This window comes from Dermacentor andersoni, chromosome 2, assembly GCF_023375885.2.
Source record: "Dermacentor andersoni chromosome 2, qqDerAnde1_hic_scaffold, whole genome shotgun sequence".
NCBI lineage: Eukaryota > Metazoa > Arthropoda > Arachnida > Ixodida > Ixodidae > Dermacentor > Dermacentor andersoni.
The window spans coordinates 239,808,067-239,821,047 of record NC_092815.1 but is presented as its reverse complement, the minus strand read 5'-3'; the positions used below and the strand labels follow the sequence as shown (position 1 = coordinate 239,821,047).

General features: G+C 45.4%; 1 protein-coding gene across 2 annotated transcripts in view; it reads left to right on the top strand.

Annotated features, from left to right (window-relative positions):
- The window catches only part of LOC126539892 (uncharacterized), a 242,735-nt gene that overhangs the window by 64,879 nt on the left and 164,875 nt on the right, over positions 1–12,981 (top strand). For both annotated transcript variants that reach the window (XM_050186702.2, XM_050186704.2), the window contains exon 7: positions 4,165–4,298. In XM_050186702.2, coding sequence (XP_050042659.1) covers positions 4,165–4,298 — 134 coding nt within the window. The remainder of the gene's footprint in view (positions 1–4,164; positions 4,299–12,981) is intronic.

Sequence of the window (12,981 nt, the reverse complement as noted above, 5' to 3'; positions counted from 1 at the left end):
TGGCCATCTGTGCCCACGGAAATGTCTATTTATGGTCTCTGTATTCCTTTGCGGCAGCAGGGAAATTTCATTATTGGGGGCGAGGAGCTACGGAGTCGCCATCTGTCGGAAGCGCCTGCATTGCGTAATATGAGTGATCACGCAGCGCGCTCCTCATAGGTTCGCTTACGGCGCTCAATAAGAACATCATGCGGCAGCCCTCCTGGGCATTTATGTAGGTATTCTCAAAACGATGGAAGTTTTTGACTGTCAATATACTAATCTTGGGCAAACTGAAAGCACAGAATCGTTTACAGATGCTATTTCTTTACCGAATACGTACAGCGAATGCCACTACCCGCGGTCGACGCGATGGAGTCTCGCGAACCAGCTTCTTGCGTGAAAGGTAGGCAAACGCTGAAAGTAAACTATGTGAAATACGTTCTTATAGTAGGCTGTCTGTATAACCACATGGAGCATAACAGAATGAAGCCTCAATGCAGTGATCGCACGGCTTCACAGCGACAGACTGCACGTCTGCATGCGTGTCCGCACACAATGTTTTGCTTTCGCTGTGAGCGCGTTTTCGCACCCTGCCATAAGCTTTAGACTGCAGCATATGAGCATTTGACAGTACACTAGCAACTATTGTTGCGTGGACGCTATCAGAACTGTAAAAAAATAATTTCGTTATAGAGACTTCGACGCCTACGGCGACTGTGATGTGCCGTCGCGGCGATTCAATCTTTTTTTGTCTTCTAAATTCTTGGATGTGTCAATATTATTTCTTAAGTTGCGTGGCACTGTATGTTTGTCGGTCTTCTCAGTGTGCCATTTCCCTCTGCTTCTTTTTTGTAATCCAGTGCATTAATTCTTAACACAAATATGACCATATGCCATGCCTTTCTTTAATGTGCGTCTTACCGCTCCCTTTCCGTTCCAGTGAACTTGCCAGAGTCTAGTATCAACAAGTTCATAGCCCAAACCGTCATGACATTAGCTGGCAGCGGGCGCCGGCGAGCGTCTCGGTGCGCGTTTTCTGCTACTCACCGAACATCGCGCAGTCCTGGCGCCGTAGCAGAAATCTTCCTCGTGTTTGTGCTTGCTGCGGACCCGAGTTGTAACCGATGGCTGTCTGCCAGTTTTAAGTTTTGCCAGCCAAGCTTCACACAGCTCCTTGCCCTGCGGCTATGTATGAATAAGGCTGACACCAAGCTCCGTTGCGTACGTCCGGCACTGCGGCATTGAGCAGTATCCTACCATGCTGCACACCTCCAAAGGCAGCCACTACCTGTTATAGTAGTTTCAGATGTTGTCAAGTTGACACCCAAGGCGGTAAAGCCTCACCACTTAACCAGAACCGCAGCGCAGGTGGGACTTTCGTTTTTAGCTCGCTTCAGCGCTTCCGAAGCAGCCGACACGGCCACTGTGTCCACGTGATCCCTCATGCCACGTCATGCCAACGGTGGCGCCAGCTTTTCCAGTGGTGAAGCTCGCCGCCAATATTGAAATTGTTCATAACTTTGTTATATTGAGGTTCAAAACACATGGTGTTCTATGGACAAAAAGTTATAAAATGTCAAGCTCTTCGTTATATCGAGAATTTCGTTATTTCGAGCTTCAACTGTACATGTAAAATACAGAAATGCTCTCATGAGACAACCGCTGAACCGATTTGAATTAAATTTGTTGCATTTGAAAGAGAATGTTAATTTCTGATGACTCTAGCAAGCAGAATTCTTATTTAGACTCTTTCTTTAGAGCCTGGAATGTCTTAAAAAAGTTGCTGAAAAATAGTAGGCTTATATAATATAGAAGCACAAAGTTTACATGTCCATAACTCTGCACCAGAAACAGATATTGCAGTTCTGTAAGGTGCATCTGTTAGAGCATCTGAAGCAGGCAAATTTTATAAATAAATTTATAACTTAAATAAATTTGATACAATGTTTATGAAGGTCTTGCAAAAGTTCTACTCGCAAATTAGTAGTGGTATATTTTGAAGTGGTGTATACTACATCAATTTTGTCTGCTTTAGCTGTAATATTAGGTGCAGTTTACTTAATTGTTATATAATTTTTCATTACTGAGATTCCGAGTTACAAATTTGATACTAGTTGAGTTTCTTAAATTAGGCAATTTTCCAAACATATTTCTAAAAGTTTCGACAGCCGAAATAAAAAATTTGCTTTCCATAGGAGTAAAATAAACGTAATCGAAACCTCCCCAATGCTTCCTCTTAAAGGTCAACTGCAAAAAAATTTTAGACCACTTAAAAGCCCAGTTTCATATAATTTAGACAAAACAGTAGTCTCAGGGCCAAATTTTACACTCGAAATGCGAGTGAGTGCATTACAAAATGCTTGCGAACATTGATGTCTTTCATGGTGAAACTGAAACAAAAAAAGCACCGCCATTACCACTCGCTGGAAGTGATCTACGACTTAGACTATTGAGACCCAGTGCCCATGTCGTTTGCTTCCCTTGCTTGTACTATTCCCGTGTATCAGCGAACAGATCCCACATGTCTGCTAGCCACTGAGTTAGTATACTCTGCTAGCTGCTTTGTGCGTTGTGTGCATGCCATTGCACACCCTCGATGTGCTTTTAACACAAAGCATTCTTTTTTGAGTCAACCTGATTGTGTCTACGCAGTCTATGTTCAACGAGCAGAGCCTTGATGCATTCCATCTACCCTCGGAGATGAGTGCGTGGGGTGACTAAGCTAAAGGCGCAGATATAGTTCGGCATAACACAGATGCGATACACACGCGGTGCAGTTATGCTACGTCAGCAGAAATTGGGCACTATAGTCTGGAGTGCCTGTCGCGGGAATAGAATGTGTCCTATCTCAAGCCGGAGCTACTGAAGCTGAGTGCATCGTGCGCTAGCTTGGCTGACCGGCAGCATGCTGGCATACAATTCAGCTTCACTGAAGCGAGCATGCCGAGTTTGTGCCTTTGACAAACAACGAAGTGCGCTTGCTTGCTGCACTGCTACGGGCCACATTAATTGCGCTGTACTATACAGAGGGCAAAATTTTAGCGATCCTAGCGTCTCCAACATGATGTATCTGCCAGTGTGCTGGCCACTGCCGAGCATGCTGGAAACAGCAGACTGTATCCACACGTTTAATCTTGGCTACCTTACACCGAGTCGACCGAGCAGGCAACTACCGCCATCTGTAGTAAAGGATCAAAAGTAGCTGAGGCTCGGCACAAACTGTGCGTGAAGTCACGACCGGAGTCCAGCCGTGATACAGTATTGCCCATTTTGCCTCTGGTGGCATCGCATTTGAGCGTCGTTTGCTGCCACATCTACACTACAGCCACCACATTGCGTTCTCCTTCGTGGCAAATGCAGCATGTGGTTCCTGCTGAGAGTGTTTCTGGCACTGTGTCAGGAAGGCTTTCCTTTGTCTGCTTCAACGCTTCTGATGTAGAGACGCATGTTCCGAAAATGATGCGCTACCTGAAATGATCGCTCGAGAATATTGCCCCTGAATACAACATACTTTTGCTTTTTGTGTGCCATCGCAGCCTATAGTACTCATAGTAATCCCGAAAGAGCGTTTGGCATGCAGGTCTTCCACGGGTAAGGCCTGTGCAGCTTCATCGAGTGCAGTTCACGTGCTTTATGCGCGTTGGCTGGTCTTTGGCACTTGCCTGCTGCGGTGATGTGCACACTTGCACTCTGAAAGCTGGGACTGGAAATATATGTTCTGCCTTCGTTTGCGTGACGTATTGTACTGCACAGCCGTTGCTCGTGTTCGATTATGTGGTCCAGCACCCAATGGCCACGCAGCCCATCGCCATTCTTGGAACAGCTCAAATCATGTGCACAGCGATAAAGCACGCCGAGAGAGAGACCCATCAACTTGCAAATGGTGAGCGAGCGATGTGCCTGGGCGCCTAGACAGCACTGAGAGATCAGCAGTCGTGTACGGTTCTGGGACGTTTGCCATATCTGCATCACTACCACTCAGCGCCAGGTGTACGCGTCGTCTGCTTAGGCATTATTTAAAGGCTACGTATAGGAAAATTAGACACTTACCAGCCCTGTGGCTTTGCCAGGATTACTTTGATAGTATGCATTTATAGCCAATTTAGTCCAAGTGAAATTTTGTTGCAGTTAGCCTTAAGGCCGAAATTCAACTGAAGGACCATAACTTTTTGGCTGTCGCAGAGCTGGAATCCCTACGAGCCGAGCTGGCTGCTGAGTGTTCCCGTCTGCGGGAGGAACACGAGGAAAAGCAGCGGGTCCAGCGAGCCGAGGCCGATGCCAAGCTGCAGCGGGAGGGTGCCTTCTGGAAGGCCAAGGTGTGTGTGTGTGTGTGCACGCAGTGGTAGCCCTAGCAGGAGTGAACTTACTTCGAGTTCTCTTGTTACCGAGCCCCATTATGTTGTCACAGTATATTTACTGTGCACAAGTAGAAGCAGTATAAAAAGGAATAAATGGAAAAAGTCTGCGTTTATTACGCCAGCTTATGAGACAAAGCTGCACTAACAATGTTGCACAGTTGACTGCAGCAAGCACAGTCAGTGATTGCCAAATCGAATCCCACTGCTTGAGTCTGGCTGCTGCTATCCATACATGATTAAAAGCACATTTTGGAGTAGTCATTGGTGCATATTAGTCCGACAATATACTGTAACGTGTAAAATGTGCATACCAACTGTTAATGATAGGCCCATTTACCTGCTCGAAGCGATGAAGGTTGCAATGCTTCTGATAAAGCAAGCTTGTTTTGCTTGAGTATTAGCATAATAGCAGTGACACTCCAGTAAATGTCATCACTTGCTAGAAGCAAAAGAACACATGTGTGGCAGTGTCGAGATTGAATTGTAGGTGTCTTTGTGCTGAGATTTGGTGACAGCACATTGGTGATGTTTTATATTGAAGGCATTGCTACGACCCTCATTGCCACTGTTCTCATACATTGTCTGTCCTTAGATTAACCATGACTACTGGTTTGTCATGTGTGTTACTCAATCATGACATCTTTCTTTAAAAAAATTAAGAAATGGCAACAGCTCAGTCTGCGTGTAAATGCGTGACCCCATGCAAGCACAAAGGATAGATGGAAATTGAAACTTGAGAAACGGCAGTGTTGTTCACTGGTGTCATAAGTGACGAAGTGGGGACCTTATGATAGTGCAGAAATACCAGCAAAAAGACAATGTTAAAAATCGTAGCAATAAAGGAGTAAAGGATTTGGGGAGATTGGCGTTACTTACTGCAGCATCGTAGCAGCAAATGGCTGCCAGTGTTGCATACTTCTTTTCTCTTATTTGCTGGCTTATCATTGCCTTGTGCAATGTGAAGCAGCATGCTGTGAGGTCTTTGCACCACTTCCTGTTTGCCTTCAATGAATGAGGCACTTAAAAAGTGGTTGTTATATCGGTAGTTCGTGCTACCTGGGGCTGCCTTTCAAATGCATATAAAGCAATGACAATGTACATAGCTGGACGTAGCAGTTGGTAAACCACTTTTTTATTAGGAGAATTGGGTAATGATTGCCTGTTTTTCCACTACGACTGTATCTTATAATGATCAATTTAATTTTTCATTCTTGCCAGTCTTACGAGTGGCTCAGATGCCCCCAGCACTCACACCAAACAGCCAATGCTGGTCGTAACAGTGTTGTGCCAGTGTGTTAGATCACCATGTTCACCGCACTGTGTGGTGGTGTTGCAGACAATGAGGAAGGGGAAAAAGAAAGGAAAACTAAATGGATATTAACAAAATATGGCCCCTGTAGTGTGCACGACAGCCTTTCCTTGTTGTCCAGGTAGTGCCTGTGTTCCCAGAGGAGCACATATTAATTGCCATTGAGGTTCACTGACGGTATTATCTTGATTATCTTCCCCAACAGGGGCGTCTGCGTCAGCAGGCGTTTGGTGTGTGGCGACACCACGTACAAGAGCACATGGGGGTCGGACTCTCCCGCATGTAGCCGTGCGCGGCTTAGCCGTGTCCGGGGAAAGGGGGATCCTGGGGGTTGAGCCGATGCCGGGTGTTCGGACCGTTAAGGCCCCCCGGCAGAGGCAACACACCTCTTTGGCCTCTGCTTCATATAGACGGCACCCCCGGACTGACCCACCCGGGGGAAATCGGCAGTCGCCTCTTCCTGTCTCTCTCTCCTCAAACCTTCGTCGTTATCTCTCACTTTTTGATCTTTCCTGTCTTCTTCTCTTTTCCATTTACTTCCTTTCTCCACGGCGGCAAGGGTTAACCTTGTGTGGCTATCCTACCTTGGGTACACCATATTTGGTTATAGTGATGGCGTACGGCTGGCGTTGTGCAGGCTTGAACACAAGCTTTGCCGCGTCCCCTCGTTGGGCTCCGTGGTGGGCGGTCGGCGCTGTTGCCGAACATACACATTTTCCTATGGCAGCGCAAGCCTCTGTTGTCTATGATCGGCGTCTGAAAAGATGCCGCACCGAAGTACCATTCCAATTCTCCTTTCGAAGCAATGCTCAATCTTTCCCCAAGTACTATGTAGTCCACAGCGAAACCAACATGCCAGTAAGAAAGCTATCTCCATTCCTTGTAGCCAAATGCTTGAAAGATAAAATCGGACCGACATACAAAGCCTCCAAAATGTCTAGCGGGGACCTCCTCCTAGAACTGAATGACAAAGATCAAGCAGAGAAACTCTCTGAACTTACCAGTATTGGTGACGCGACAGTGACATTTTCAGCCCACAGAACACTTAAAACAAGCAGGGGAGTAATATCTGAAGAAGACTTTATTGGTTTAAGCGATGAGGAACTGCTGGAAGGTTTCCAGGAACAAAATGTTACTAAAGTACAATGAATAGTAATACGCAGAAACGACCAAGAAATCCCCACCAAACATGTTATACTCACCTTTGGAACAAGCGTAATGCCTACTTCACTCGATGCAGGTTATGTCAAAGTCAATGTGAGACCATATATCCCGAATCCCAGACGATGTTTCAAGTGCCAAAGATTTGGACATGCTTCACATGCATGCCGAGGACGAACAACTTGTGCTAAATGCAGCTCCAACAATCACCAATCTGAGAATTGCACCTCTTCACCACATTGTGTTAACTGCAAAGGCGATCATCCCGTTTACTCGCGGTCTTGCCCTTGCTGGAAAAAAAAAAAAGAAGTAATCGCACTAACAGTTAAAGAAAAAAATCTCGTTCTTCGAAGCCAGAAAGCGACTGTCGTACCTTTCGCGACGCAGTTATGCCGATGTGATGAAGGTGGGGGCATCGTCACAGAGGCCTGAGAAGTCCTGTGAGCCCACGCACAGCGGTCCCGTAGTGACGCCTCCCGCCCCCGTGGTGGAAGCAGCCAGTGCTGCTCCATCATCATCGCAGGCCCTGCAGACACCACTCCCGCAGGGCCCTAAGATCCAACAAACCCCAAGGCCCGAGACACGTCTCTCGGTGCCAAACTCTCGGTCGGTCCTCCAACGCCTCAGAGAGGGCGAAGGAGGTCGACACAAAAACCCCGGTGTCATTGACAACGAAGGACAAGCGCTCTCTCGAGCGCCGTAATAGGGACAAAATCCCAATAACCACTCAAAATAAGAAAGCGTTAACCTGAAGGTTATTGCTCATTTCTATCAGCCTCTTTAAATCCATGTCACCTATACCTCACCTCTTAATTTTTCCGTAGTGCCATTTCTTATCTTTCCATTTTATGAAGGCTTTTATTATCCATTGGAATTGTAGACTGCTTTCACACAACTTAGGTGACATTAAAGACGTGTTAATAAATTTCTCTCCTGTGGCCCTGTGCTTACAGGAAACAAACCTAGGCGAAAAATGCAAAAACATTTTGAAAGGTTTCACTGTTGTACGGTGCGACCGTACTCATGCGAACCGGCTGTCAGGTGATGTAGCCATTGTTCTGCCAGGTGGTATAGCAGCCAGAGAAGTTCCCATTAACGCTCACATGGAAGTTGTTGCTGTCACCATTTCAGCTCACAAAACCATCACCACTTGTTCAGTATACATTCCGCCACATACACGTTATACCGTAAGAGACCTAGAGTTAATTTTAAACCAGCTACCTGAACCATTTTTATTAGGCGGTGATTTTAATTCACATAACACCTTATGGGGTAGTAAAACTACTGACAACAGGGGTCAAACGCTTGAAGATTTTATCCTAACAAATGACATATGCCTTTTAAACACCGGTGCGGCAACTTACTACTCCCGAAGCACAGGAGCTATGAGCTGCTTAGATCTGGCACTGTGCTCTGCATCTCTTTTTGGCGATTTTCAATGGAGTGTTATTGACAACCCCTATGGTAGTAACTATATGCCTGCTATTATTAAAAGAACATCTCCTTTTCCTACTATCCCACTGAGGCCACCCCGTTGGAAACTCCATCTAGCAGACTGGCCTCTCTTTACTGAAAAGGCACATATCAGATGAGCTAACCGTAGATGAAATGAATGATAAGATCACCGCCTGTATACTTGCTGCAGCAGCAGAAACAATCCCACAATCATCTGGCTTCCTAAAAAAAAAACCTAATACCTTGGTGGACGAAAGAATGTACGCAAACAAGAAAACTACAAAACAAAGCGTGGGGTATCTTTCGGCGATACCCAAAACAAGACAACCTACTCTCTTTCAAAAAATCAAAAGGGAAAGCGAGGTACACACGCAGACAAGCCGAAAGACAGTCCTGGAAAAATTATGTCTCGTCTATAAATAGCTCAATAACATCCAAACGAATGTGGGATCAGCTTCGCAAGTTTAGAGGCGATTACGCTTCTTACACTATCCCTATACTGTCACCTCCAGGCACACAAACAAATATAGAAGAACAAGCAGACATATTAGGGCAACATTTCCATGATATATCAAGCTCGGAAAACTACACTGCTGCATTTCTAAAACATAAGCAATTAGCAGAAAAACTAAAGCTTCCAACCACAGGAAGTTCAGAAAGAATGTATAACGCCGCTTTAACACTTCCAGAAATCAACAGAGTATGTACTAGTGGCAAAAAATTAGCACCCGGTCCAGACAGGGTACACTATGCAATGCTAGCTCACCTATCCCCTAAAGCACTAGAGACCTTGCTTCATTTCTTCAACATAATCTGGGAAACTGGAAAAATGCCGAAGGAGTGGAAGAAAGCCATCATTATCCCTTTCTTGAAAGCTGGAAAGCCTCCCACAGTAGCGACCAGCTATAGACCCATAGCACTCACAAGTTGTCTTGCAAAGTCCTATGAAGCCATCATCAATATAAGATTGACATACGTCCTTGAAACGGAGAACATGCTAGATAACCATCAGTGTGGATACAAGAAAGGTTGCTCCACAATAGACCACCTAGCCCGGCTAGAAGACGAGATACGTGCGGCCTTCCTACACAAGCAATATTGTCTCACAGTTTTCTATGATCTTGAAAAGGCGTACGACACAACATGGAGGTTTGGTATCTTAAGGGACTTAGCAGATTTAGGCATCCGAGGTAGAATGCTGAAATGTCTAGCCGATTTGATGTCAGACCGAACATTCCAGGTGCGTTTAGGAACAGCGCTGTCACGTTTATTCAGTCAGGAAAATGGTGTGCCACAAGGATGCGTACTAAGCACAACACTCTTTATCGTAAAAATGAACTCTGTTAACGAAGTCATTCCCCCCTCTGTTATCCACTCCATATATGTCGATGATCTGCAAATAGCGTGCCGCGCCTCAAACTTACAAACATGTGAAAGGCAGCTCCAGATAACAATTAATAAACTAATGGAGTGGGCTGAGGAAAATGGCTTCTGCTTCTCTACTCAAAAAACCGTTACAGTGCTATTCTCGCAAAAACGAGGATTGCACTTAGAACCGCTTCTAAATTTGAATGATGTCGCACTGCCGGTAAAACAAGAATGTAAATTCTTGGGAGTAATCTTTGATAAAAAACTAAACTTCCTAGCCCGCATTAAAACACTAAAGATTAAGGCAAATAAAGCATTGAATATCCTAAAAGTTTTGTCTCATAAGCACTGGTGTTCCGACTAAACCTGTCTTTTACGTATTTACCGGTCTCTTGTGTGTAGCCTTTTAGACTACGGCTCAGTGGTTTACGGCTCAGCCAGGCAGTCGTACATCCAACTACTTGATCCAGTACATAACCTTGGATTGCGACTGGCAAGTGGTGCCTACAGAACGTCACCCATTAAAGTTTATATGTTGAGTGTAATGAACCCTTATTACAGCACTGCAGAGCATTACTCCATTCTCTTACCTACTCAGAATTCAGTCATCACCGCAACACATATGCTACAACATCCTCACACAGTACAACTGACGCTTACATTACACAAATAAACCGTACATGATTAGGCCACTTGTCCTGCGGTATGAGCAATACTGTCAGGATTATGACATTCCCCACGAAGTCCTCCAGGTCGCCAAAAAACCATAACGGTTGGCCCCGTGGTACGATTTCACACAGTTGTGCGACTGGACATTAACACAGTTAAAGAAAAGACACTCCACACGAACACATCATAGAAGAATTCCGTGCTCTTCAGGACAAATATCAAAATCACATGGAATTCTACACGGATGGCTCCAAAACAAAAGAACACGTGGGTGTAGGGGCCGTAACAGAGAATTGAGAAAGAAGTACTCGTCTACCAAAACATGCCTCTGTTTTCACTGCTGAAGTTTATGCTGTATGGGTTGTAGTTAAAAAGATTATCAGTGGCAAGCACAAAAACACAGTCATATACACCGATTCCTGAAGTACACTGAAGGCTCTAAATCTGAAATCTGAATGTGAACCCCTGTTAGGAGACATACTAAACGTGGTCGCCCTTAACAAATACGGGAGATCAATTCGTTTCTGCTGGGTACCAAGTCATGTTGGGATACCGGGTAACGAAGCAGCCGATAGATGTGCATCGATGGCAGCGTACAAAGAGATAACAAACACAACACTTCCATACAAAGATAGCATCCGTGTGATTAGAAAAGCCTTAATGGCAAAATGGCAACGCGAATGGGACCGTTGTGCCGACAACAAGCTACATCTCACTAAGCCCATAGTTGGCGAGTGGAAGTCATGTTATCATCAGGAGCGGTTCATCGAAGTAGTTTTATGCCGACTACGCATTGGGCACACGCACCTCATACACAATTATTTACATACGAAAGAAAACACACCAACATGCGAGAAATGTCAAGAGCCACTAACAGTTATGCACATATTACTGACATGTACGCATATTGAAACACACAGACGAGCACTTTTGCACAAATTATATCAAGTACACATATCTTTACACCCTGCTCTAATTTTAGGTGATGATCTGCTAGTCCCATTGTGTGACGTCCGTAAATTTCTAGATGACACCGGCTTTTTACATAGAATATAGATAATTAACACAGCCTTTTCCTTCATAAACTGGATTTTAAAACACCTCGTGTTTGGCGCAGCATAGGCTTAGCCGCTTTTGCGCCATTAAACCCCATATAACTAACTAACTTGATTATCTTCGCCCTTTCTGTCAACCTAATGGACATACATCTTTGCGTCCTGCCCATTTTCCCCATGAGCCAATCGGGGCACAGCTGATGTGCACCTCTGTATGCTTCTCTTTTTTGTTGCTCTTCTTTATCCTGTCCCATTTATTTTCACACCCTCTGCACAAGGTGCCTGGGAAGAAAATTACTTTGAAACATTACTGGAGCTCCGGGGAAGCTATAATGCTTTACTTTTTCTTGCTTATTGTAAGCAGCGTCAGAGTGTTTGCTGTGACAATATTGTTACGGGCAGAAGAGAGGTTTAGAACATATTTACAGGGTATTTACAAAGCGTTCACTGGCATACAAGATGGAAACCAGTCCACGCGACATCAACGAGCGTCATCTCTGACTGTGCTTGGTAACATGGCACCCGGCATCGAAAGCACTGTCCCGGTGCTTGCTAGATTGTCCGAGCGGTATCACTTGTGGCAGGTGACGTGAACGACATCGGTGGAAGGTTGAGACATGGTAGGATCAAAAGGTGTGATTTCATATGTGACGGCGGTCACTTGCTGCAAGGCATGGTACGGGCCAGAGTAAGGCAAAATCAACTTTTCACAAAGGCAAACTCACCGTGATGGTGTCCAAAAAAGAACCATTTCACCAGGATTGACGTGGGCATCGCAGTGGCAGGCGTTATAGAAATGTCGTTGCTTTTCCTGTGCAGCAGTAATTCACAGGCGGGCAATCTGCTGTGCCTCTACAGCTCTGAAGATGGCGCCACAGGCATGTTCTGACATGTCAAGAACGGTGGGAAGGAGCATGTCAAATGGCAGCGTGGGCTTTCTTTTGTACAAGAGCTAACAAGGGAGAAGAACCTGCAGAGTCATGACAGGAGGAATTATAAGCAAATGTTACGAAGGGCAGAGTGACATCCCAGTCATGAAGGTTGGCAGAAATATACATTGCAAGCATGTCTTTGGTGGTTCTATTAAGACACTCTTTGAGGGCGTGGGTCTGAAGGTGCTACGCCGTAGTCAACTTGTGTTTTGTAGCGCAGGAGTGCACGAGGTCCTGGACAACATTTGATATGAAATAACGGCCCAGGCCTATGAGAAGCTGTTGACGAGCGCTGTGGTGAAGTACAGTCGAATCTTGTTAATTCAAACACACTTAACTCGAACTTCCAGTTATTTAAACTGACGCTGTGGTCCCGCTAAAGTGATATGTATTCCAATAGGCGAAAATGCCCGGTAATTTGAATGCACAAGCATTTGTGACGATTAATTCGAACATCCCGCACTCTGACAATGCTTTTAGCTGCACGGCAAATCACGCGGCGGCGCCTCCGACCACTATTGCTCTGACCCCGCCATAGAGGAAGAGCTTAGGAGAGATCCCTTAGCGTCACGTGTGAGGGGAAAAAAAAACTCTGGCAGAGATTTCACCCTCTCTCAAATGGCAAGGTTGCTGTTTCTGCGTTGTGCCATAATGTCCCAGCCACACGAGTGGCAAAACACGTGCCGCGGGAA